Here is a 24,078-nt window from a genome sequence, read left to right on the forward strand (position 1 = left end):
CCCAGCACTGCTCCCAGGGAGACATGAGATGGTGGGGAGGGGAAGGGAAAGGAACTCAGCAGCCAGCAAGGGCTACGGGGCCTGAGGGCACCTCCTGTCATGTCCACAATAGAAACCGGGCAAGGGCGGTGCCCAGGGGCCACAGCAACTGGAGAAAGAGCAGGAAGGGGTGCCAGGAAGAGAGACGAGGAAGGAAGCAGAGCTCCTGGTCTGGAAGGCCCTTCTGCCCCCACATATCACCCCCATGGGAGCTGGCCCTACCCCACTGGTTATGGCCAAGAGGCTGTAGTCACCTGGTCACCAGGGCTGAGATGATGTCTGTGATGGTGGCATTGACTTCGGCCAGCATCTCCTCCACTGGCCCGGGGATGGGCAGCTGCTGGCAGAGGTGCTCAGCCCTGCGGATCTGCTGCCGGTTCTGCCAGATGATCTCAGCCAACTTCTCACACCTGCATGGGAGCAACAGGACAATGGGAAGATGATGGCTTCTCCTCCAGACCCCTGGGAGGCTCCTGGGCTGGGGAGCACCCCTATGACACAGCTCCCCCCTCACCCAGCAAGGCCTCCCACCCACTGGCACAGAGCAGAGCTCCCTGCCTTCCAGAAGTGCAGAGAAATAACACAGGAGGGTGACCCTGACTTAGGCCCAGACAGCCTGAGTGACACTCTGCACACCTGAGTCCTGTCCAGTTCCCCAGGCCAGTGACTCCCCTCCTAAGGGAGGTGGCACTGATGGGAGATAAGGTCTGGATTGAGAGCCAGGCTGACTGGTGAAACAAGAGCTGTCACAAGGCAGAGGGAGCCGGCTGCACCTCCCAGTGCAGGAGGCAGAAGCAGCTGGTGCCACCACCCCAGCCAGCCTGCCCCTGCCACCTCTACACCCATTACCAGGACTGCAGCACATCCAGGCTGCCCTCGGGGGGCCCGCCATTCCCAGCCAGCTGCTGCCGCCGCTTCCACTGGATCAGCTCGTCGTCCAGAATGATGGTCTGCTGCTTCCGTAGCAGCTGCAGGGTCTTCTGGTGCTTCTCGGCCAGCTCCTGCAGAAAGGTGGGGACAGCAGGGCCTGCTGGGCTCCCACAGACAATGCTGCAGGGACCGGCTCAGAAATGCCTGTGCCTGGGTCCCAGGCTTCTCCCCACCCTCGACCTGTTCCCCTCACATGCCCCCCAGGAAAGAAGGATCTGAGTCCCTGCTCTCCTAGTTTTGCTCTTACACTAACTCTATCTTTCTGTAGGGCCCCCAGAGACTTAGGACAGGCACTCGGGGCCTGGGAGTAGGGACCCAGCACCCACTCACCACACGGTACTGCTGCAGCGTCTGGGCCTCGCGCTGCAGCCAGGTTTCCAGGGACACCTGCTTCTGCTGCAGGGCCGTCTCCCGGCTCAGACGCTCCTGGGGGCTCAGCTGGGACAGCTGGGCAAACTGAGCTGGAGGGGGAACAAGACACCATGGCTGTCACCTCCTGGGTCCCCAGGAGACTAGAGGAGCTGACTCTCCTATGCTGAAGCAGGATCCTTGGCGGCTCACACCACCAAGGGTTCCTGACATAGGCTGCCAAAGCAAAAGCGAATGGGCTCAGAGGGAAGTCCTGGGCCCTGCTCACCGGCCTGCTGACTCTGAGCTTTCCCCTGTACAGGGGTGAAGGGGAGTTCAGGGTGACTCCTACCTGTCCCCTACCACCTGCCCCACACAGGTGCTTCAAGGGCCCATCTTGAAGCCAGGCTGCCTGCATGGGAAGTGTGTCCATGACCTTCACTAGCAGGGTGAACTTGGGCAAATCACTTTACTTTCCTATGCCTCAGTTTCCCCACATGTGTCACCTGCCTCTGTGGTTGCTTGAAGATTAAATTAGTGATAAAATGGAAGATGCTCAAGAAATAGCCTGGCAGGCACAAGCTCTCTCTATGTGAGATTAGTCCTTCTTAGTTATGGGTGACAGGACAGGAATAAATGGTGACAGACACCAGCAGCTGCTCAGCCCCTTCTGACCACAGTAGTCACTGGGGAGACCCTGGCCCAGCGGCTCTGCCCCATCTCCTAAGCACAGGCTCTCTCCTCAGGGAAGGAATTTCTCCAGGTGCTAGAAGGTGACAAGTTTGTCCAGCTGGGTCACTATGATCTCAGAGAGAGATGGACAGACAGAAAAGGGGTAGATGGCTCGGCACCTGTAGCTCAGATGCTAGGGCACCAGCCACATACACCAGAGGTGGTAGGTTCAAACCTGGCCCAGGACCTGCCAAACAACATTGACAACTACAACAAAAAAATAGCCGAGGGTGGAGCCTGTGGCTCAAAGGAGTAGGGCACCAGCCCCATATGCCGGAGGTGGTGGGTTCATACCCAGCCTCAGCCAAAAAACTGAAAAATAAAAAAAATAGCTAAGTGTTGTGGCAGGTGCCTGTAGTCCCAGCTACTGGGAGCCTGAGGCAAGAGAATTGCTTAAGCCCAAGAGTTCAAGGTTGCTGTGAGCTGTGATGCCACAGCACTCTACTGAAAGCAACATAGAGAGAATTTGTCTCAAAAAAAAAGGTTAGGGGGGTAAGGGAGAATATCCAGGCCCCTTGGTGACACAGAACCAGCAGCATTCTCTGAGGAAAGGAAGGGTTAAAGATGGCAGCTTCTCCCCACAGGAGCTGTTAGGAATCTCAGCAATGGCTAGGAAGGGGACTTTGATACTTTCTTCAAAATACCTACCATGAAATCCTCAAGACATGTGAAAGGTGCAAAGAGTAATATAAGGAACATCTGCATATCAAGAACCCAGCCTAGGGTGGGGCACGGTGGCTCACACCTGTAATCCTAGCACTCTGAGAGGCTGAGGCAGGTGGACTGCCTGACCTCATAGTTGGAGACCAGCCTGAGCAAGAGTGAGACCTGCCTTTACAGAAAATAGAAAAACTAGCCGGGCTTCATGGCTGGCTCCTATAGTCCCAGCTACTACTCAGGAGGCTGAGGCAGGAGGATCACTTGAGCCCAAGAGACTACGGTTGTTAGGCAGTGCCTGTGACTCATGGAGTAGGGTGCTGGCCCCATATACCAGGGGTGGCAGGTTCAAGCCCAGCCCCAGTCAAAAACTGCCAAAAAAAAAAAAAAAAGAGTGAGGTGGTTGTGAGGTATGATGACACCACAGCACTCTACCCAAGGGTGACAGCATGAGACTGTGTCAAAACAAGAACAAAGAACCCATCCTAAGAAATCCAACATTCCACAGTTACTGCCACCTGTATACCTTCCCTTGCTGGCAGACCCATCCCTCCCTCACAAAGACAACCACTCTCCCAGATGCTGGGATTGCAGCTCCCTTCCAGTAACCTGTTTGAACAGCCCAGCATCCTTGCCTGGGTGCAGCTGAGAAGATGTGCACATTGGCAGTTCTGGGTCAAGTTCCTGGCTGGCCTCAGAGGGCCATGTCACACTGACCTCCTCCCTGCCCCTTGGAATGCACAAGCTGGAACAGACAAAAGTAACTCAAGACAGCCAGGAAAGCCCCAAAGTGGAACTCAGAAAGATGGTTCCAATCTCACTGCAGGGTGCTGAGCAGGAAGAATGAATCTGAGTGGTCCGGAAGGCCACCTGGGGGACCCTGCCCACCCACAGGGAGGGTGTCGTGATCCCACCATCTGGGCCCGCCTCCTGTGCAAGGGACCCTCCTTGTGTCTCCTGGAAATCTGCAGAAGCTTCTGGGAACGAGGCCAGGGAGATGCAGGACAACTGTTCTGCTTCACTGGAGGGAGCTGAGCCTTCCCTGGCACAAGCAGATCCCCAGTCTGTGTTCCTGATGGTGAGCTTGATACACGAGGCTGAACTGACACTGCATGACGGGTACAAACCCAAGCCAGAATCCAAACTTAATCCCATACACAGAAAGCCAAGTACAGGTTCATGTATACGTCCAAACTCAAAGGACTTGGTAGAAATAACAGCCTGAAATCTCCCATTCCCACCTCAGAAGTGGCTGCCCTTTTTCTGAGTTCAGCCTGGGGTGATTTTGAAAGGGAAAAAGACATGCTAGATAATCTTGCCAATATTTGCTCACTACCTCTGATGTTTAAGGAATGTGCTGGTCACAGAGCATAGGAAAAGACCTTAAATATAACAGTTAGGCAGCACCCATAGCTCAGTAAGTAGGGCACCAGCCACATACACTGAGGCTGGTGGGTTTGAACCCAGCCAGGCCAGCTCAAACACCAATGACAACTACAACAAAAAATAGCCAGGCATTGTGGCAGGCGCCTATAGTTCCAGCTACTTGGGAGGCTGAGGAAAAAGAATAGCTTAAGCTCAAGAGTTTGAGGTTGCTATGAACTGTGATCCCACAGCACTCTACTGAGGGTGATGTAGTGAGACTCTGTCTCAAAAAAAAAAAAAAAGAAAGAAAGACATTTCATCTGATTATAATGTCAGTTGAAAAGACAGTCATAATAATTATAAATATGGATACATCTAATAGCAAAGCTTCAAAATATATAAAGAAAATAATTATAGAACTGAAGTTGATAATTTCACAATAATAGGTGATTTTGATACCGTTCTTTCAGCAACTGATAAAGCAATTAGAAAAAAATCAACAGGCCAGGTGTACTGGCTCATGCCTTTAATCCTTTCACTCTAGGAGACAGAGGTGGGAGGACTGCTTGAGCTCAGGAGTTTGAAACCAGCATGAGCAAGAGCAAGACCTCATCTCTACTAAAAATAAAAAAAGTATCTGGGAGTTGTGGCAGGCGCCTGTAGTACCATCTACTCAGGAGGCTGAGGCAAGAGGACTGTTTGAGCCCAAGAGTTTGAGGTTGATGTGAGTTATGATGCCATGACATTCTACCCAGGGTGACACAGTGAGACTCTGTGTGAAAAAAAAAAAAAAATCAATAAAGACATAGATCAGTGGTTTTCAAAGAACATGTATACACCAGGAATTCCTGCAGGGTTCCTAATACCCTTATAGGAGTCCCACAGAGCCAAAACCATTTGCATAATTTCATAAGACTTTCCTTACCATTTTCACTCTTACTATCACTTAAGTATCCAATGGAGTTTTCCAGATGCTACAAGACGTGTGATATTACAATACATTGAATGCAAGATCCAGCTGTCTCTGTTTAGCCTAACGTTAAAGAGATATGCAAATATGTAAAGCAATGCCTGTCTACTCTCGAAGTTTTCTTTTGGAAAGTAGCCTGAAACAGATAAATAGATGTTATGTTTCTGTGTTTTTTTGTAAAATTGACCTTTTATGTTAACGTTATTGGATTTATTATTGATATTTTTAATGAAATGACTACTATAGAACATAATACATTCTTTTCGAGTATATGTTTTTACTAAGATAGATCATTTGCTGGGCCACAAAACAAGTGTCAATAAATTTATAAGAACTGAGATCACAGGCTCGGCGCCTGTGGCTCAAGTGGCTAAGGCGCCAGCCACATACACCTGAGGTGGTGGGTTCAAATCCAGCCCGGGCCCGCCAAAAAACAACAATGATGGCTACAACCAAAAAATAGCCTGGCATTGTGGCGGGCGCCTGTAGTCCCAGCTACTTGGGAGGCTGAGACAGGAGACTCGCTTGAGCCCAGGAGTTTAAGGTTGCTGTGAGTTGTGATGCCATAGCACTCTACCCAGGGGGATAGCTTGAGGCTCTGTCTCGAAAAAAAAAAAAAAAAAAAGAACTGAGATCACACAGAGTATTTTCTCTGATCACAGTGGGATTCAATAATAAGACAATGTTAAGATCAATAACAATATTCTGATCACTAACAATATGCCATCTAAAAAAATAAAACCGAAACTAAACACCAGATTTCTAAATAACATATGGGTAACACAATCACAAGAGCAATTAGAAAATACTTCAACGTGAATAGTAATTTCTACAAACATAGAAAAATTAGCCAGTGTGGTGGCAGGCATCTGTAGTCCCAGCTACTCAGAAGGCTGAGGTAGGAGGATCACTTGAGCCCAGGGAGGTTGCTGGGAGCTAGGTTGATGCCATAGCATTCTAGCCTGGTGCAACAGAGCAAGACTTTGTCTCAAAAAATAAATATATAAATAAATCAAAGGTAAAGGCAGGTTGACACTTCTTGTTCTCACTAGAATGAGGTAATATATCTCTGGGGTCAGTCCGGAATGGGAAGGAGATAGGGCATGTCTCAAGCCTCTTCAAATTGAACCTGGGGTTAATTCCTTCTAAGTTAATTTTTTCTTTCCCCGCAGCCTTATCAGCCTTGCAACCACTGGCAGACTACAGACTTAGGACATAGGAGAATTTTCCACTGTCACCCTCTCCCCTAATTCCACATCCTATCTGTGAGGTTCAAGAAGGTGCACTCCAGGAGTTCCACTTCAGATACCCAGCCCAAGTCCTCCTTCAAACTAGAAAACACTCTACCCATATTTATACATGTGCTCAGATATTCACAAAATACTACAATTAAGGAGAGAATATTAGTTAGTATAGTACATAGATTTTATGACATATTTCTAGTTTGGTCCAGTTCTGCAACTTATAGGTAACCCAGGCAGAGTTATTTGGTCTCATTGAACCTCAGTGTTACCATCTGCAAAATAGGGGTAACGCAACTGTCCTCTTCATACAATGGTTGTGAAGGTTACATTAAATAATGTGCACAAAGGGTTTAGCTCAGAGCCTGACCTATGGCAGGGGCTCAATCACCGAGAAGGTGGACAGTGACCCAGCCCCTACTCTGCAGGAGCTCACAGAATGTTCCTTGATCCCACCCAGGCCACACATGGTACCCTCTACCCCACCTCACCCTGGATCCTGAGGCTCTCCTGGTACTGGATGATGAAATACTCCTGAGTCTGCTGCAGCTTCTTCAGCTCGTTCTCGGTGTCCTGAGTGACCAGTCGCAGCTCCTCAAATGTCTGGTTGATCTGAAGGTGTTTCTGGGACATGGCGTCAGCCAGTACCCCAGCAGGAGAGCTGCACTGGAGACAGAGTGGAGGTAACACGGGGCAGCGTCAGACAGAGAGGATGGGAGAAAAATGCAGGCTTTGGGGAGCACTGAGCCTATAGACTCCAAACTCCAAATCTAGGGGAAGAAGGGAGGTTTTTCTGAGCCAGAAGAATAGTAATTTGCCCAAATTGGGGTAGAAAGAGGAAAGAGAGAGGAAAAACAGATGACCTTGAAGATAATGGCACCTCCACAGTACAAACTTCTATTTCAGATCTGGCCTCCACTGGAGTATTCCAAACAGGGTCTCTCCAATTTCCCACAGAGCAACCAGCCCTCGACATGTCCCAGGTGCCACATGGGTTTCCCTACTAATGATGATGACCCCTCATTCCACATTCATTTACTGACCCAGGGCCATGACTGTGGTAGGTTCCTGGGACATGGAGGGGAACAGGACTGCATGAACACATGTCACCTGCATCCTCACTCAAAACCTTCGTATAACTGAAGAAGTGGGAAGAGGAAGAACCCCTTGCAGGTACCCTGGAGACCCAAAAAGGAAGTTACAAGGGAAGGATCAACAAGGTCTCCTTAGATCCAGCCATCCCTTCACCACCTGGCTGAGAGGGGACTTTCCAATGAAGTGTTCACAGAATAAAATCCAAACTCCTTCCCCCAGTCTCCACTGGCCTGGCCGGTAGCCCTCACCTGCCTCCACCGCAGTGTCCCTGCTGCCCGAGCGTGGCAGCTATGTGTGCTTTCTGTCTTTATTCCTTGAACACACACACATGTTCCTGCCTCAGGGCTTTGAGCTTGTTCCATCAGTCTGGAACATTCTGGCACCAAATCCTCCTGAGGCAAGCACTTGAACTAGTACCTTTCCAAAGGGGCTGTCTGGATGGGCCAGTTCACAGTAGTACTACTCTGACCTGAAAGTATCTTGTACTTCTGTTTCTGGTCTGCTGTTCTGGTCTGCTCCCTGCACAAGGCTGTGAGGCCCTCAAGGGCTCAGACTTGTCTGTCCCATGCACCACAATATCCCCAAGGTCTAGCACATCAGAGGGTTCAAGAATAGCTTTCTGGCTGGGAGAAGGAATGGTCCCCCCAACCAAGATATTCCCCAGTTGCTCTTACTACTTACAAAACTTCAAATGTAATAAGATGGCTCATGCCTTCCCACCCTTAAATATGCTGTTGTTTTTATTATTATTATTTTTTTTTACGAGACAAGGTCTCATTAGATTGCCCAGGCTGGACTTGAATTCCTAGGGCTCAAGGGATCCTTCCGCCTCAGCCTCCTGAGTTGCTGGGACTACAGGTGTAGGCACACCCCACCTGTTATACCACTTCCTTCCTTCCCTCCCTGTTTCCCTACTGTAGTTCTTTCCCTGTCCTCAGGACACTTCCCTGCCAGCAGGCCCCAATGTGAGTTAGGAACTTTTCCCATATATGCCGCCTTAGCACTGCTCATGTCCAAAGACTCTGTCATTGCCAGAACTCCTCTAGGCAGCGACCAAGCCTTTATGTGTCTCTTTAGTCCTAGCCCTGCATCAGACACACAGTAGGACCTCAACAAATGTTTACTGAGTGAACAGTCAAGTTCCTGAAATCAGTGTCCATAACGATAATAATAAATGATCAAAAAGAGTGCTCTGGGAACTATTCTAAGACTTTGAACTGTCACATCACTTTGTGAACTTCATTTTGCTTCACTGTAGATGACAGCACATGCAACATGGCCCGTGCAGCTGTTCAACATCTTCCTGACTTCAGAACTTGAAAGATGAGTCCTGTTCCTGCTCCTTGGGCCTCGCCTCTCTAAGTCTGCCTCTCTCAGTTCCTCAGCTGTTTCTCCTCATAGACACTACCAGGGAGACTTTCTTATTTTGGCCTCAGCCCCATTTATTGAATGTCAGGTCTTTTCCCTTGGTGATTGGTAATGTCGTCTGCGTTTCAAGTTTCCAGGTGTGTGGGTGTGCATGTACATAGGGCCTCCTTTCCTATTCCAGTGATCAGTCTGTCTATACTTGGTGCATGTACTATCTCATTTAAACCTCATAATAATCCCATAAGGTAGGCACTATTACTATCTCCACTTTACAACAGAAGAAACAGGAGCTCAGAGAGCTTAAGTAACTTGTTCCAGTCACACAGCTGGTAAGCGGGACTGGACCCGGGGGTTACTCCACACCAGCAGGGGATGCTGCCTCTGATACTTGCTCATGACTTTTATTTCTTTGGTGCTTTCCTTATGACAGTATTTTATGTAAACACAGTTGCATCTGGAGAGAAAGGCAAATGGAATGACCTCCCAGCTCCTCTCCCCATACCCGCAGGACACTCACATTGTTGGCTTCCCGGACCAGCCTCTGTTCATTGTACAGAATGTGCCGGATGCAGCGGACCAGCTCCATGGGGCAGCGGTCATATGTATCCTGAAAGAGCCCAACAGCAACTCTCAGTGGTCTGCCCCAGCCGTGCCCATCCCCATGTCATGCCCACCCCTTCCTCTCCCTCAGCCTCTGCCTCAGTTTTTCCCAGGGAGCCTCAGGAACTAACCCCAAACACCTCCATGTCTTCTTTCTTCCACTTCCCCTCCCAAATCTTCACATTTGGTTTGTAGAGAATCAGAAAGCAGAATTTTACAAAGCACTTCCAATCTATCATCTCCTTTGACTCTCACAGCATGGAAACCCTATGCCATATGCAGAAACTATAATCCTTGGTTCACAGATAAGCAAATTGATTCTCAGAGAAGTCAAGTATTTGTCCAGAAGCTACCAAGTAAGTGAGCAGGTGAGCAGGTGATTTTAGACTCAGCGCATCTGAGGCCAAGGTCAAGGTACTGCCTATCATACTCCTGACCCTGGGCTCCTATTTGGCTTCCCCTCAGATTTCCCCTATTTCCTCCCACTTATGAAGTGGACATTTATTTCCCTAACATTTATTTCTGGTGTTTCTATCTAAGAAGGACTCTCTAAGAAATACAAGTGAGTTCCAATAAATCCTTGACTTTGATTACCACCCACACTCCTTCCCTGTTTCCACAAAGACTCCCTCTCTTTCTCCATGCCCCCCATCCCCTCATGTAAAGGAGAAAATACATCTTATTTCTAAAACCTTAATTCAAGCCCTCATATCTAGCTCTTGCCTCCAAGGTAGCCTGCTCTCCTCCTATCTTTAAAAGAACCCAAGAGGGAGGTCTGGTTGTCTCATTCCCTCATTTCTAGAATCTGTTGGTCTTCCTTTTTCCAACAAAGGACTCCTGCCTCAGTCTACCTCCATCCTTTCTGCCTCATCTGTCCCTAATGCCAGTTCACCCATCCTCCTTCTACTAGGAACAAACACCACCCACCCTCGCTTTGTGATATGCTAAAGGAATCTGACAGGTCTGATTTAGAAAGAGGGGGTGGGGGAAATTGAAGAAAAGTTGCCATGGTCACATAGTGAGTCAGTGCCCAGGCCAGGAAAAAACCCAGGGGCTCTGATGCTAGAAGGAGAAGGGTAAAGGCTGCCTCCCTGCAGATGGCCCCAAGTCCACACCCACCTGGAGCTGCTTTGCGTAGTGCCCCAGCTTGATCTTCAGTAAAAACCCATCTTCCCCCACCTGGTGCTCTGCCTTCTTCTGCAGCTCCTGCACCAAGCCCTCCAGGAGCTGAGCAGCCTGGGCACGGTCCTGGGGATTATCCAGGTCAATCGCATCCCTTGGGGCAGGGCAGGAGAGAGAAATCTGTTGTGGCACCTCCTTGGTTAAGATCAGGCAGCAAGAGTGAAGTGGAAATCCCAGGCTTGTGACTGAGGGCACTCCAAGGCCCACAAGACTTGTTCCTGGCAACTCCACAGGCATCAAAGTCTAGAAACATCCTCTCTGTCCTCCCAGGCTCCCATTTCCCTCTTCCCCTTTCCAAGGGACACCGCCCCTTCCCCTATCTGTGGATGGGACCAGAGTCACCCCAAACCGCAGTGAGTAGAACTAGAGGCAGAGGGGCCTGCAGAGGGACCCACAGAGGAGGGCGCAGGGTGGGCGCGGGGATGGGGTGGCGGACGTTTACCATGGCTGGCTCTCAATCCACTGTGCCAAGTAGTGCCGGACCTCAATGGGGAAGTGCTGCCCATACAGCACCTGCATCTGGCGCAGGGCATCTCCCTGCAGCTGTTGGGCCTGAATCCAGCCCGCCATGGCCGTTCACCTAGGGCGAGCAGACAGCTGCAGAGGCGCCTCCTAGGCAGACGCCCTGCCACGCTTGCCCATCCCTGGACCATGGTCAGAACAAGCCCCTTCCCTCCCACGGACACGCTTTCCTGTGCGGGAGAAAAGATGGTGAGGAAGGGAAGGCCGCCCATGCCCTTCAACAAGGAACCCGCTGAAGCTGCGGCGGGGTGGGGTGGGGGCTCTCAAGAGGTAGGTGCCCTCCCTGTCTTCCTCTCTCCTCACCCCACGGGGCTTCCCGGGGAGGGTGGGGAGGAGGCTAGAAAACGAAAGAGAAACTGGTAGTGGAGGCCGCAAGAATCCCCCCACCCTGCCCAGGATACCCAGAGTCACACATTCTGGGAAGAGGAGATATTACATTACAAAGTTAGGGCAACCCCGCGATGGTACCCACTCGACGGCTTGGCCCTCTAGGACACGTGCTTGGGGCTGTTCAGGAAAGAGGGATGGAAAGAGCGACGCTATCCCCTGCGGCTCGCCCCCCCATCTGTGCTCTAGCGTCTCCCCCTGGGTCCAGTACGACAGCGCCCTCTCTCCACTGCGCGCCAGGACGGCACCCACTCTCGGTTGCCTGCCTTCATCCCCGTCCCTCATCCCTCGTCCCTGGTCCCTCGCCTGCGCTACACCGAAAACTCCCTCTCGGCGCCGGAACCGATCCCTGCACTACGCCCGGCCGTCGGGCTCCGAGTCCAGGGATGTCAGGGGTCCAGCACGCGGGAGAGGGGCGTGGGTCAATGCCCCCTCTCTGCGCGCCGCCCGGGACGCGCCGCGGCGCCACCCACCTGGTGGGGCCGAGCCGTCCGACAGCCGGGCTGGCTGTACCCCGCGGCTCTCGCTCCCAGTCGGGTCTCCTGGCGGCGGCGGCGGCGGCGGCTGTTACTACAGGAAGGAGCAGAGAGCAGCGATTTCCTCCTCAAAGGTCAGCTGCCTCAGATAGACCATACACAGCGCGCGAGCCCTCGCCAACACCCCTCCCAGCCTCGGTCGCTCTCTCCCCGCCTCCGCCCTGGGTCGCTGGCTCCACGGCAAGTGCGCAGCAGCGGCAGCCGGGCAGGGCGGGCGGAGAGGCGGGGCGATGGCAGCCAAGGGGCTGCCCCGACGGCGGGGTCCCCCCGGGAGTCCCAGCCGGCTCTCGCCTGTGGCTCCGCGGGAGCGTCCCAGGACTGCGGTGGCTGAGAGGCTCACGAGTAGCCGGGGGACAGAGTGGGAGGGCCGGGAAATCCCAAACCGGGGCCTTAGTTTTCCCATCTGTTAAAAGGGAGGAGGGAAGGGTGGACTACTAGCAGAGACACCTTCCACCTCTGGCATGTGTCATCTTTTGAGTCCCCAGAATTAAAAAGTAACTGTGTGTGTGTTTATGTGGGTTGTGGGGAGGAGGCACAGCTTTTGTGACCTCAGAGGCAAACCCTTTGGGAGTGGAAGGACTGGGGAATTTCAGAAAAGCCAAGCTCACTCCCACTCCCACCCACCCGTCTCCTTCCATTCCTGCCACCATCTAAAATCATCTGGCAGTCACATTTCAACCCTCTCACCCCCCTCCACAATTTTGCAGGTAAGGAATGGAAGTCTAGAGAGAGGAAAGGGCTTGCCCAGTGCTGCACAGTAGGCACATAGCCTAGCCAACACACTATGACCCATAAACTGTCCAGCACCCCCAGCCCAGTGGCATCCCAGGCTCGTTCTACCTTCAGAAAGACTAGGGAGGGGCTGTCTTCAATAGTCCCAACCTCACAACTGCCTATAGGCCTTGCCCCAGCGGTGATCATCCCTCCTAGAGCCTTGCCTGGGTTACAGTCCCCTCCTCAAGATCCCTCCAACAAAGCCCAAGAGGTTGGGTAAGGCTGACATGGCAGCCTTCCATTCCCTTTGCCCAGCGTCCCTCTCCTCTGGGCCTCCCCTTTGCCTGGCAGCTGGTATTGGCAGTCCCAGAGGACGGGCCAGCCCTGCTGCCCACTCACAGCCCATCTGGGCCAAAACTGCATGTCCTGGGGGGAATCATTCTTCTCTGCCTGCCTCCCTCCCTTCCCAATTCCTTCTTGGATCTGCCCTTTTCTCTCCATTCCTGAAGCCTACTCTCCCTTCTTGCCCCTCACTACCTCCCCAGTTTCATTCTTTTTTTTTTTTTTTTTTGGACAGAGTCTCACTTTTTCACCCTCGGTAGAGTGCCATGTGTCATAGCTCGCAGCAACCTCAAAGTCTTGTTCTCAAACAATTCTATTGCCTCAGCCTCCTGAGTATTTAGAACTACAGGCGCCTGTCAAAACACCCGCCTATTTTTAGAGATGGGGTCTCCCTCTTGCTCAGGCTGGTCTGGAACCCATGAGCTCAGGCAATCCACTCACCTAGGCCTCTCAGAGAGTTTCATTCTTTTTACTTCAGAATAAATGAAGTTTAAAGCTACGGTTGCTGGATTGCCTGGGTTCTGCCTGCCTTCCATGTGTCATGGTATGTTAACTGGCAGGATCGAAGGAAAGAAATTAAAAATTGTAAGAGGGTGCATGAAGCATTAAAGAAGCCTTGCTTCTCAGACACTCTACAGGGAAGCAGAGCCTCTCTCCCTCCCCTTCCTTGTTCTGTGCAATGGATTGGGGCCAGGAGGGTCAGACACATAGAGCTAAGGTTAGCTGGACTGAAAAGTGTCAGAGCTGGAATGACCATGAAGACAATTTTACAAACAGGAAAAAAAAAAAAAAAAGACCAGGGAGGGGAAGTGACTTGGCCAAGGTCACACAGTTTGTCAGTGGTGGATCCAAACTCGTTGCCACATGAGAGATGGGTCCCACTTAGTACGTATGCCCTCCAGCCTTCAGACAGATGCGGAAGTCAGTTGAGGGGAGCAAATTCCTTGTGTTTCCAAGTCCTCTCAGCCAGGTCTGGAGGGCAGAGGACTGCTTTGGCCATGCATTCGCACCTGGGCACCTGGGAGAGGGTGGTGTGGGTTGCCCGCTTAACAGTGGGGGCCCTGCCTGCCCCTTCCAGGCAGCCACCTCTCCAGACTCCTCCCCTGGGGCCTGCAGAGCCCTGCTGCTCCAGCGGGCAGCCCCACCCACCAACATCTGGCTGGGCTAGGTTTGGCTTGGCTAGGGTATAGATAGTTTGGGGTCCTAAAAATCTAGCTGGTGAACAGAACTAGAAGGGTTGGCCTTACAGGGTGTGTGTGAATGTCTTCAGAACCTTCCCGTGCTCCCCACCCCCACCCTGTATCCAGCGGTTGCAACCCTGGCCAACTGCTGACTCTGTCCACATTTTGTCTCCATCTGTGTGGCCCTAAATCCCCGTCTTTCATTCATGTTTCCTCCTCTTACTTTGATTTTCTCTTTCTCTCTGGGTCTCTGGGTTCTCTTCATTTCTTTGTGCTTGTTCTGTCTTTGAGATGCGGTGGGGGGGGGGGGCATGACGCTTTCCCAGGATGGGCAAAGGGCGCCCAAGGGATTGGAGGAGGGACAGCTGTCAGAGTTGGGTTGGGGGCAGAGGTGACTGTGGTCATGGCTCCGGATAACACAACTACCCGGAAATGTCAAATTTGGGGTTTCTTTGCTTTCCGTCCCCTGGTTTGGTCTCTGCTATTTCCCACCACAAAACACCTTGGTGGTTTTGGGGGACCAGGTGATAGAGGAGAATACTGACGCCTAGGGGATGGGGTGTAGGAAGATCAAAAATCACCTAGGGCTTGACTGAGCTGGGGTCCAAGGCTGGCCTCTTCACCCTAATTCCCCTTCACCCTCAATTCCAAGTCACAGCATTATGATGGGGAATGAGAAAGGATTTAAAAAAAAGTACTTAACAGGAATATATTCCACAAAAGATGACTGACCATATTTTATTAGGAATAATAATAAGCTACAGCCTAGTCTGCAGTTAGCACACCGTATACACATCCTGAACTGAAGTGAGGCATATTTGTATGCAAACATCGTTGTACTCTTCTACTCAGCTGATCCTTGCAACAACCTTGAAGATAGTCAGGGCCAGAATCAGCCCTTTGGGGTAGTGCAGGAAAGAGACCTGACTAAAGTGTCTGGCCAGTAGGTGCATAGGTGGCATCAGGATTCAAGTTGCCCTGGCCCTGGCCAGAGTCTCAGTATAGCCTTTCTAAGCTTCCCCAATGCTAGCACAAACCCACAGAGGCCTCCTTTGGCTGGGCTAGCCCACAACTGTTCTATGGTGTGGAGCATGGCACCTCCATCCTCATGCCAGCCTATGCTCCTGCTCTCCTGAATGAGGCAGTGTGACCTACGTGAAGGTGGGTTTGAGTTTATGGATGGAGAGAAGAATTATTCCAAATCTCCTTTCTGCTCTGCTCCTAGAGACCAAGTCTGCATATGCTCCTCCCTTGGGAAGAACAAGTAGAGGTCACCTTGACCTGACCTTCCCAGGGGAGGAGGGTGGTGATACAGAGATGCCTTTGTTTCCTCTGCTCCAAGTCCCTTCTTCAGGGAGAGTTCCTGTTGCATGGGAGCCAGAGGGGAGGTGGGGTGGGGGTGAAGGCCCTTCCTAAGAAAGCTGGAGGCTTTCCAGGAAGTATCTCTTCGCCTGGGGCAGAGAGGGGAAAGCTGAAGCCCTGGGGCTTTTAAACATCCTGCTTCACCCCCACTTTGCCTTTTCTTGGGTGTCCACCTCCATCCAGCCCCCACCCCCTCAAGGTTAGAAGTGGGGCCACAGGTCCACACTCTGTGTACACACCACTTCTGAGACTAGACCCTGCCACCTCCCTGTAGAAGAAATGTCCCTATTCTTGTCTGTGAAGACAGAACAGGACCTACGCAGGGTGTGTGTGTTTGTGGTCAGGAATTCTGTGTGAATTTGGGGGAGGAGAAGGAGCTGCTGGATCGAGGTGAAGCCTGTCCCTACCTCTGTCCCCTGTCCTCTACCACTCTTCAGGGAAGTCAATTTACAGTGAAGTCACCAAGAGAACACAAGGCCATCCTGCCTGAGGCATAGTGACTGTCCTCTGTTTCTGGGAATAGTGTGAGGGGAGGGGTGTGGGACTGGACAGGGTGGGTGGGAGGGCAAATCCTGCCTCCTCTGCCTACCTGCCTTGGAGGAAAGGGTTTCAAGTGGGGTTCTCTCTGAACAAAGAGAGGAGGGTGCAGGGTCAGTGCAGGGGGAGGGGGGATTGCCTGGCGAGTCAGGTGAGCAGAAGGGGCCCATTCTTTGCAGTTGCTCTCATAGCAAAGGCAGGCCCAGGAGCCAGAGAAGAGAGAGGAGGGTGGGCAAGAAGAACTGGGCAGCCACATGGGACTGGCCACTATTCTGAGTAGCCCTGGGCCAAGACACTCACCCTCTTCCACGATGACTGTCAGGCCCGTCTTCTTGCTAAGCTAGTTTCTCCTTCTTCAACCCAACAAGAAATCTTTTGTGTCTTGGCTAGCCCAGTACCAACCTCAAGCCCTCTGGGAGTTGTGTGGGAGAGGGCTGTCCATCTTCCCTGCCGTCCTCCAGCACTCTGCCACTTGCCTTTGAACTGGAGGCGGTTCTTTGCTCACATCTCTGTTTTTCATCATTCCCTGGTTTCTTAAGTCTCAGACCCACCCACATCTTCCCTGCTCCAAGCCTCAAAAAAGGGCTCCCCAACCCCAGGAGGATATGAGTCAAAATGAAGACTGGACCAGTGCTCATGCCCTCCTCCCTGGCTCCAGCCTGGTCTTCATTTTCCACGGAGAGAAGCCCCAAGCATAGGCCTTCCCCTTCACTCTGTGCAATGCACTTCTGCCTCACACTGGCCTCTCAACTCCAAGCCTTTACCCCCTCCATTCCACCAACCTGGAAGGTCACTCCGCCTTCAGTCACCTGGCAAAATCTTCCTTGCCTTTCATAGGGTCAATGTGGCTTAGAGGAAAACACAAAGGCTTTGGAGTCATTAGGACCTGATGCAAACTCTGGCTGTGCTGTGTGATCTTGGGCAAGTGAGTCTGCTTCTCTGAGATAAGCATCCTCATTTATAAAAGGAAGATACTGCCAGGATTGCTGGTACAACTTAGTCACGGTGTCTGGCACATAGTAGGTGCTCAGGGACATTGGCAAGTAGAGCTAAGCATTCTCTTAGCCTCCTTGTGGCTCTAATTAGATGCCTAAAGAGCAGTGCCTTATTGCTTGTTTGTAATAGAGCTTCATAAATATTTTTGGATTTAATGAAGGTCCCTAAAACAGCACAGGACTTCTCAGAACTCTTGACAGTTCAGGGCAGACTTCTATTCACTCAGCACAAGCCACAGCACCCAGAAGGCTCTCCCTGCTGCTGCTTTAGCCTCTGCCTGCTCTGGTCCTACTGACCTGTTTCTCCCCCCAGGGCAACCTCATCTTTTCCTGGCACTGAGCTGACTTTTGTTCTTAACCTGCCTGGAAAGCCAGCAAGCCACTGGCTGGAGTGGTACTCTGTTCTCTCCTCTGTACCAGCCCTGCCTTCCCTGGATGATGGTGCATCGCCCCAGGACTCTGGGTGGAGAGGACACAGTGACCTAGGAGGCGGGGTTGAGGGGGATTTTCAGGCTTTCTAGAGAGCCAACCCTTTAGCTCTTGTGGGAAGGGAGCCTAGATAGGTGAGGCACGCAGGAGCAAGATTGAGAATGGAGCATGTGAGAAACTCCAGATCATGAGTCCTGCAAGGACCTGCTCATCCATCACTCACGTCCCCACCCCTCCCTCTGAGGTTCCTCCAGGCCCAGCAAACTGGGCTGAGGGAAAGAAAGAGAGAAAATGCTGCTTTATCGAGGGCCTGCTACAAGCCAGCTGTGGTCCTTAGTTGCTTTCATACTCTCTCTACTTTTTCTGTCCTAAAAAATGACCATTTTAGTAATTTTTTTCCTTGAGACAGAGCTTCATTCTGTTGCCCTAGGCTGTTGGTGTTAGCCTATTGCACAGCAACCTCAAACTCCTAAGGTTCGAGCAATCCTCCTGCCTCAGCCTCCTGACCACCACAATGCCCAGCTAATTTTTCTATCTTTAGTAGAGACAAGGTCTTGCTTCTGGTCAGGCTGGTCTCGAAGGAATCCTCCCACCTTAGCCTCCCAGAGTACTGGGATTATAAGCATGAGCCACCACACCTGGCCCATTGTAGTAATGTTTTAATAAGTGGTACGTGCATATGGTACAAAATACACAAGGCTCAAAAGGATACACGGTGAAAAGTTAGTCTTTCCCCATTCTTTTCTGCCAGATCCTTTCTGGAGGGACAACTTTAATTACTAGGGCCTTGTGTGCCCTCCCAGAAAGAATCTATACATTTATAAATATATATTTTACCTCCTAACTATGACTTGCACATGAGGGGAAACTCAGGCCCTGAGAGATATTAAGCACTTTGACCAAGGTTGCATAGCTAGTGAATTGGCACAGTTGGAGGCTGGAACCAGAACTTGGCTCCTCGCAACACCCATTCTCTGGCAGAAGTAAGCCTGGTATAACAGAGGCCCTCCCAAACCACTAGCTGTGACAAAGCTCCATTCTGAGGCTCTGGAGAACTGAGGTCTCTGCTTTCCTCTCTGTTGAGTGTCCCCTGCCTCCTCCCTTTGGCTCCAGGGGCCTGCACTGTCTTATCCCCATATGGAAGGACTCACCCTCATATGTGCCTTGGCTAACATGTGGCTGGTCGTTCCCTGGGGCCAGCCTGACTCCTGAGATCCAGAGAGGTCTGGAGAGGGATGCCACATTAGTGGGGATCTCTGGTCTCTGGCTAGAGGGGATTATGGTTGTGGTTTCAATTATGTTCCCAGAAAATGGCCTCATGATATTCCTGTGGTGGGGCAGGAGTGAGGGACGATGTGACATGGGGGAGCTACTCTTTGTGAGAACCACATGTTCATCCATGAGAGAGGGGAGGGGACTGTTGCCACCCCTGGCTGGGAGCAGGGGTGCGTATGGACAAGGGCTGTGGACTAGATTTCTAGGCTCATCTTTCAAGCCTGTTTCTCTCCCTGGGTCAGGCCAGGGTGGAATAAAAGATGAGACCTTCTAGGGGATATCTCTGCATTTGAATCTCTCTCTGAGTTCTCTGTGGGGTCTCTCAAGATACTAGCTTCTTGGCTCGGCGCCTATAGCTCAGCCGGCTAAGGCGCCAGCCACGTACACCTAGGGTGGCGGGTTCGAATCCCCAGCCCAGACCCACCAAACAACAATGACGGCTGCAACCAAAAAAAAAAAAACAAAAGCCGGGCATTGTGGCGGGCACCTGTGGTCCCAGCTACTTGGGAGGCAGAGGCAGGAGACTCGCTTGAGCCCAGGAGTTGGAGGTTGCTGTGAGCTGTAATGCCAGGGCACTCTGCCCAGGGGGACAGCTTGAGGCTCTGTCTCAAAAAAAAAAAAAAAAAAAAAAGATCCTAGCTTCTTGTTCAGTTTCTTTTTCTCTAGCATTTCTTTTTTTTTTTTTGAGACAGAGCCTCAAGCTGTCCCCCTGGGTAGAGTGCCATGGCATCACAGCTCACAGCGACCTCCAACTCCTGGGCTCAAGCGAGTCTCCTGCCTCAGCCTCCCAAGTAGCTGGGACTACAGGGCCTGCCACAATGCCCAGCCTTTTTTTGGTTGCAGCCATCATTGTTGTTTGGCGGGCCCAGGCTGGGGATTCGAACCCACCACCTTAGGTGTATGTGGCTGGCACCTTAGCTGCTTGAGCCACAGGCGCCGAGCCTCTCTAGCATTTCTTTAGTGTCATGTTATCAGTCTGATTTCCCCTCACCTAAGGGGAATATATCCCTGAGGCCCAGAAGAAGAGGGTCTCACCTTAACTGGATTGTCAAGCAGAGAGAGAGGTCAGCAGTGGGCCTTCCTTCCTGTCCCAGGATGACAACATTCTGTTTTGCTGAGGTAGTCATCCAGAATATTCTACCTTCTATGTCTGTGCACACAGCCAGCCAGGTCTATCTTGATGCCTAGTGATCAGCAGGGATGTGCTGTGAGATGCAGAAACATAGAGATGTACACACCTGCCCAGTGAGGCACTTAACCTAGTGGCTCTGGCAGCTGGATTGAGTCCTAGAAATTGGCTAGTCTTAGAAAGTGGTTACTAACTACAAACAACGATGATAGTTAACAGCTCTACAGTACTTCATAGGCACATTACATGTATTAACTTACTGAATTTTCATGATATGATGAGGAAGGTACTATTACTATCACCATAGTACAAAAGAGGAGATAAAGGCAGAAAACTTCAAGGTCACAGGTCACAGGCATCAAAAGAGCCTGGTTTTACATCCTGTACTCTTTTTTTTTTTTGAGACAGAGTCTTACTTTGTCACCCTTGGTAGAATGTCATGGCATCATAGCTCACAGCAACCTCAAACTCTGGGGCACAAGTGATCCTCTTGCCTCAACCTCCTGAGTAGCAGGGACTACAGGCGCTGCCACACGCCCAGCTAATTTTAGAGATGGGGTCTTGCTCTTGCTCAGGCTGGTCTCAAACTCTTTTTTTAATTTTTATTGGGACAGAGTCTCACTTTGTCGCCCTCTGTAGAGTGCTTGGCGTCATAGCTCACAGCAACCTCCAACTCTTGGGCTCAAGTTATTCTCTTGCCTCAGCCTCCCTAGTAGTTGGGACTACAGGTGACTGCCACAACGCCTGCCTATTTTTTTGTTTGTTTCTTAGCAGGCCTGGCCTGGTTTTAACCCACCAGCCCTGGCGCATGTGGCCAGCACTCTAACCACTGAGATATGGGCATCCCCTGGTCTCAAACTTTTTTAAGTTGGAACAATCCACCCATCTTGGCCTCCCAGAGTGCTAGGATTACAGGCATGAGCCACTGTGCCCGGCCTAGACCCTGTACTCTTAATGACTACATAGTCCTTGTAGTTTAATTTCTATTCCTAGAGCATAGGGTTTGTTCCATGAATATTATTAGGCATCTGCTCTGGGCTAGGCACAAAAGGGAGGATTTAAAGGCGAGTGGGATATAGTGTCTGCCCTTGGAGACAGAGACAAGTGCAAATAAGAACTCGTCCTTCCTTTGACAGGAGAGGTGCTGTAATAGACACAAGAAGAGCACAGAGTGAAAAATCAAGAGGGCAAGGTTGTGCTGCCTGGAGCAAGAGTCATGAAAGGGCAGGCAGCAAGAAAGCAGGACATTCCCGACAGAGGGAACAGCATGTGTGCAGGTATGAAAGCTTACAAGAGAGAGAAATGTGGTGCACCCAAGTGTCAAAACATCTTGAGCTGTGACTGTCAGAAGGGTGGCCAGAGAGCTCAGGGCTGATGCATCTGTCCAGCTTCCTGCTTCCTGCTCCCACCTCCAAGCTCTCTGCACCTTCTCCATGCGGAGCACTATGCCAGATGTTGGCCCAGAGTGTGGGACAGGAGCAGCAGCCTGGGTGGGGGAGAAGGGCTTTGTGATCAGCAACAGACACAAAGACCTTTGTGGCTGGTGTTATTCTGCACATGAAGGGAAGGCTCTTGGAAAAAGCTGCCAAAGGTGGCTTATGGGAGAACTTGGCAGCTCTCAGTCATCTTTGGACATGAAAAATTTCACCTGGACAACCTATAGGAGACTGTAGGGAAGGGGAGCGCTCTGTGTTTATGTGTGGGGCTGGGAAAGGGCCTTCTCCCTCTTTTGCCCCTTGCAGCTGGGTTTCTGGAGCTTTCATGTCTTGCTTTGGTGCTGGCCCTTGGAGGGTTGCCAGGGAAACTGTTGGCCAGCTCTGGAGATGTAGCTGGAAGGGAGGAGAGTGGGTGACTCAGGCGCCTTATCTTACACCGCAACCCCATCCCCATGAAATGGGAAAAGATTTGGGAGAGTCCCCTGATCCTCCGAGGTGACTCTGCTTATTCTTTCTCTGGATAGAGCAGCCTCTTCTGCAGCCCGGAGTGGTGGGAGCTAGCAAGAATTCCTCAGGGAGGGAAATAGCCCCAGATGTTCAGGTCCCCCCACAGATTCATCTGGGAACAGCGGAGAAATCCAGTCGGCCTGGGCGATCGATGGTGAACTCCTGCTGTATGCATACAGGCTTTCCGCCCGCTCGCCTGCCTGTCCATCGGTCCGTCAGGGTAGTAAGCGGCAGGAGCCCTGCCGGAGACGATCTCCCGGGTGCAGACCCGGGATAATTATTGATCTGGGCTGCTGTGGACTTCTGACCTCGGCCTAGGAGGGAGAGGACTTGGACTGCGGGTCTCGGTCCCGGGGGAGGGAGGTGGGCGGACCGTGGAGCAGGGCCAATCACCACGACCGGGCCCAGCTAGTGGTGGTCGACCCTACCCAAACAAAGCAGCATGCGCCTGCCGCCCGGGGGGCCCGGCTGGGGAGGCGAACCAGGAAGCCTTCCCACCTCCGCGGAACGAAGGTGCGCGCAGCTCGGGCTCCGCTGAACGCGCCGCCACCCGGCGTACCCCGTGGGGGTTCCGGATCACTCCACGGCGGGCGCGCAAGGGGCGCGAGGGACCACGGGGCTCGCTACAGCGCGCCGGACTGAACCAGGAAGCGGCGCGCGCCCGCGTTGGGCGAGCTTGGGGCGCCGCGCGCCCCCGGGCCTCCGCGCGCGAGCGGCGCGCGCGCCCCCGTGGGCCCCCGGCGGGAGGAGAGTCGGCTGCCGGAGCCGTCACCCCGGGCGGGCACCGAGCGCAGGCGACTACGCGCGGCGGCCCGGCCCAGGGAGGGAGCGAGCGGGAGGGCGAGCGAGAGAACGGGGCCGGAGCAGCCGCTGGCGCCCGAGGGGCTGAGAGAGGTAGGAGCCGCGGGGCGAGCCCTGGGCCCGGGGCTGGGGGAGCGAGGCCGGGGAGCCAGTCCGGGCGGGGCCCCGGGCTCCAGCCGCCGAGACGCCCGGCAGGGCCGCGCCGCCGCCATCGTTCCTCCGGCGGCGAGGCGGCCACGGTGGCTGCGCGCTGAGTGAGGGGTGTTTGGGGCAGAGGGGAGTTGGGGCGCGCTGCGGAGGAGGCTGGTACGGTGTTGGGGCACGCGAGGGGGATCAGGCGGACGCTGCGGCGGGTGGAGGATGTGCAGATAGAGACTGCGTGCATGTGTGTCTGGGTGGGTGTGTGGGGACCCCACGCGCCGAACCCCTAAGAGCGCAGGAGGCTGCTGTCTGCCACCTTCCACCTTCACGTTGCAATTCTGAATAGTCCCTGCAGTCTCTTTGCTTTTCTTTCTTTTTTAAAAAAGAGGTGCTTGCTCCTCCCGAGGATGAGACGACCCTGGGGGTGCCCAGTGCAGTGGGGGGCAGCAGCAAAGCTTAATGAAACAGTGCCTTATAAGGATTCAAGACCACAAATACGAACATTTTGAAAAAGCTTCGGGAGGCGGGATCCCACATCAGGACTCGCCAGGCCTGGGCTTTACGTGTGCCAGTGGGATGCGATGTTTTGTTTTGTTTTTTTAAAGCCAGGGGTAAAGAGTAAAAAAGTGTTCGTGGTGTCATGAGTAGATATGGAGAGTCGAACGGGAATCCTTGTATCACAGAGTTGGTCTGAGGCTAAAAGAATCTGGCAAGATGGTCAGGACGATTAAAGAGGACAGAACTTGCATGGAGCAAGAGGCGTTTGCAAACACCTGTAGCCAGCAGTGGTGGAAAAGGCACAGGAGAGAACAAGTGCCAGCTTTTAGAAAGGTGGAATTAATCAAAACCACAGTAAGAGATACTGATTCTCTTTCCCAGAAAGCCATGCCTACTTCTTTTTCTTGTCCCCTGTGATCCTGTTATACTTTACAGTGGATAAATAGTGACAAAAGTGGGTCATAGTATGTTAGAGCTGAAAAGGACCCCAGCAATTATGCTACATTCTTTTATTGTGCAAATGAGGAAACTGAGGCCCAGATAGGTGGATTAAGTAGCCTGCTCAGTTCGCAGGGCTTGTTTAATAGTTCAGGGACTGAAATTTTAGGGTCTCTCAGATCGGTGCTCTTCCAAAAGTACATTAAAGTATATTGATCTTTGCCTAATTATGATTCCACAGCTTTTCTCTGGAACATCCTTGGGGAATGCCCCTTGAAAGGGCTCCTATGTCATCAGGTATTACACGGGGCATATGTCATT

The 24,078-nt window shown here is 52.1% G+C and overlaps 2 protein-coding genes across 3 annotated transcripts in view; one reads left to right on the top strand and one right to left on the bottom strand.

Moving 5' to 3' along the window:
* STAT5A (signal transducer and activator of transcription 5A) overlaps positions 1–12,624 on the bottom strand; it is a 20,498-nt gene extending 7,874 nt beyond the window's left edge. The window contains exons 1-8 of one of the 2 annotated variants that reach the window (XM_003786342.3): positions 11,910–12,624; positions 10,970–11,107; positions 10,465–10,621; positions 9,263–9,352; positions 6,774–6,948; positions 1,300–1,430; positions 889–1,040; positions 294–449 (exon numbers count right to left, since the gene is read on the bottom strand). In XM_003786342.3, the coding sequence (XP_003786390.1) occupies positions 294–449; positions 889–1,040; positions 1,300–1,430; positions 6,774–6,948; positions 9,263–9,352; positions 10,465–10,621; positions 10,970–11,097 (989 nt within the window). In that variant the 5' untranslated portion in view covers positions 11,098–11,107; positions 11,910–12,624. Of the gene's footprint in view, positions 1–293; positions 450–888; positions 1,041–1,299; positions 1,431–6,773; positions 6,949–9,262; positions 9,353–10,464; positions 10,622–10,969; positions 11,148–11,909 lie in introns of those variants that run through there. The other variant, XM_023511119.1, reaches the window with a different exon arrangement.
* A 9,973-nt stretch (positions 12,625–22,597) lies between these two features.
* Positions 22,598–24,078, top strand: part of LOC100955743 (signal transducer and activator of transcription 5B) — a 76,844-nt gene continuing 75,363 nt past the window's right edge. Inside the window, exon 1 of the mRNA XM_023511244.1 lies at positions 22,598–22,773. The gene's annotated coding sequence lies outside the window, so the exon portion shown is untranslated. The remainder of the gene's footprint in view (positions 22,774–24,078) is intronic.

This window comes from Otolemur garnettii, unplaced genomic scaffold (genome assembly GCF_000181295.1).
Source record: "Otolemur garnettii isolate 467f Iridium unplaced genomic scaffold, OtoGar3 scaffold00018, whole genome shotgun sequence".
In the NCBI taxonomy this organism is placed as follows: domain Eukaryota; kingdom Metazoa; phylum Chordata; class Mammalia; order Primates; family Galagidae; genus Otolemur; species Otolemur garnettii.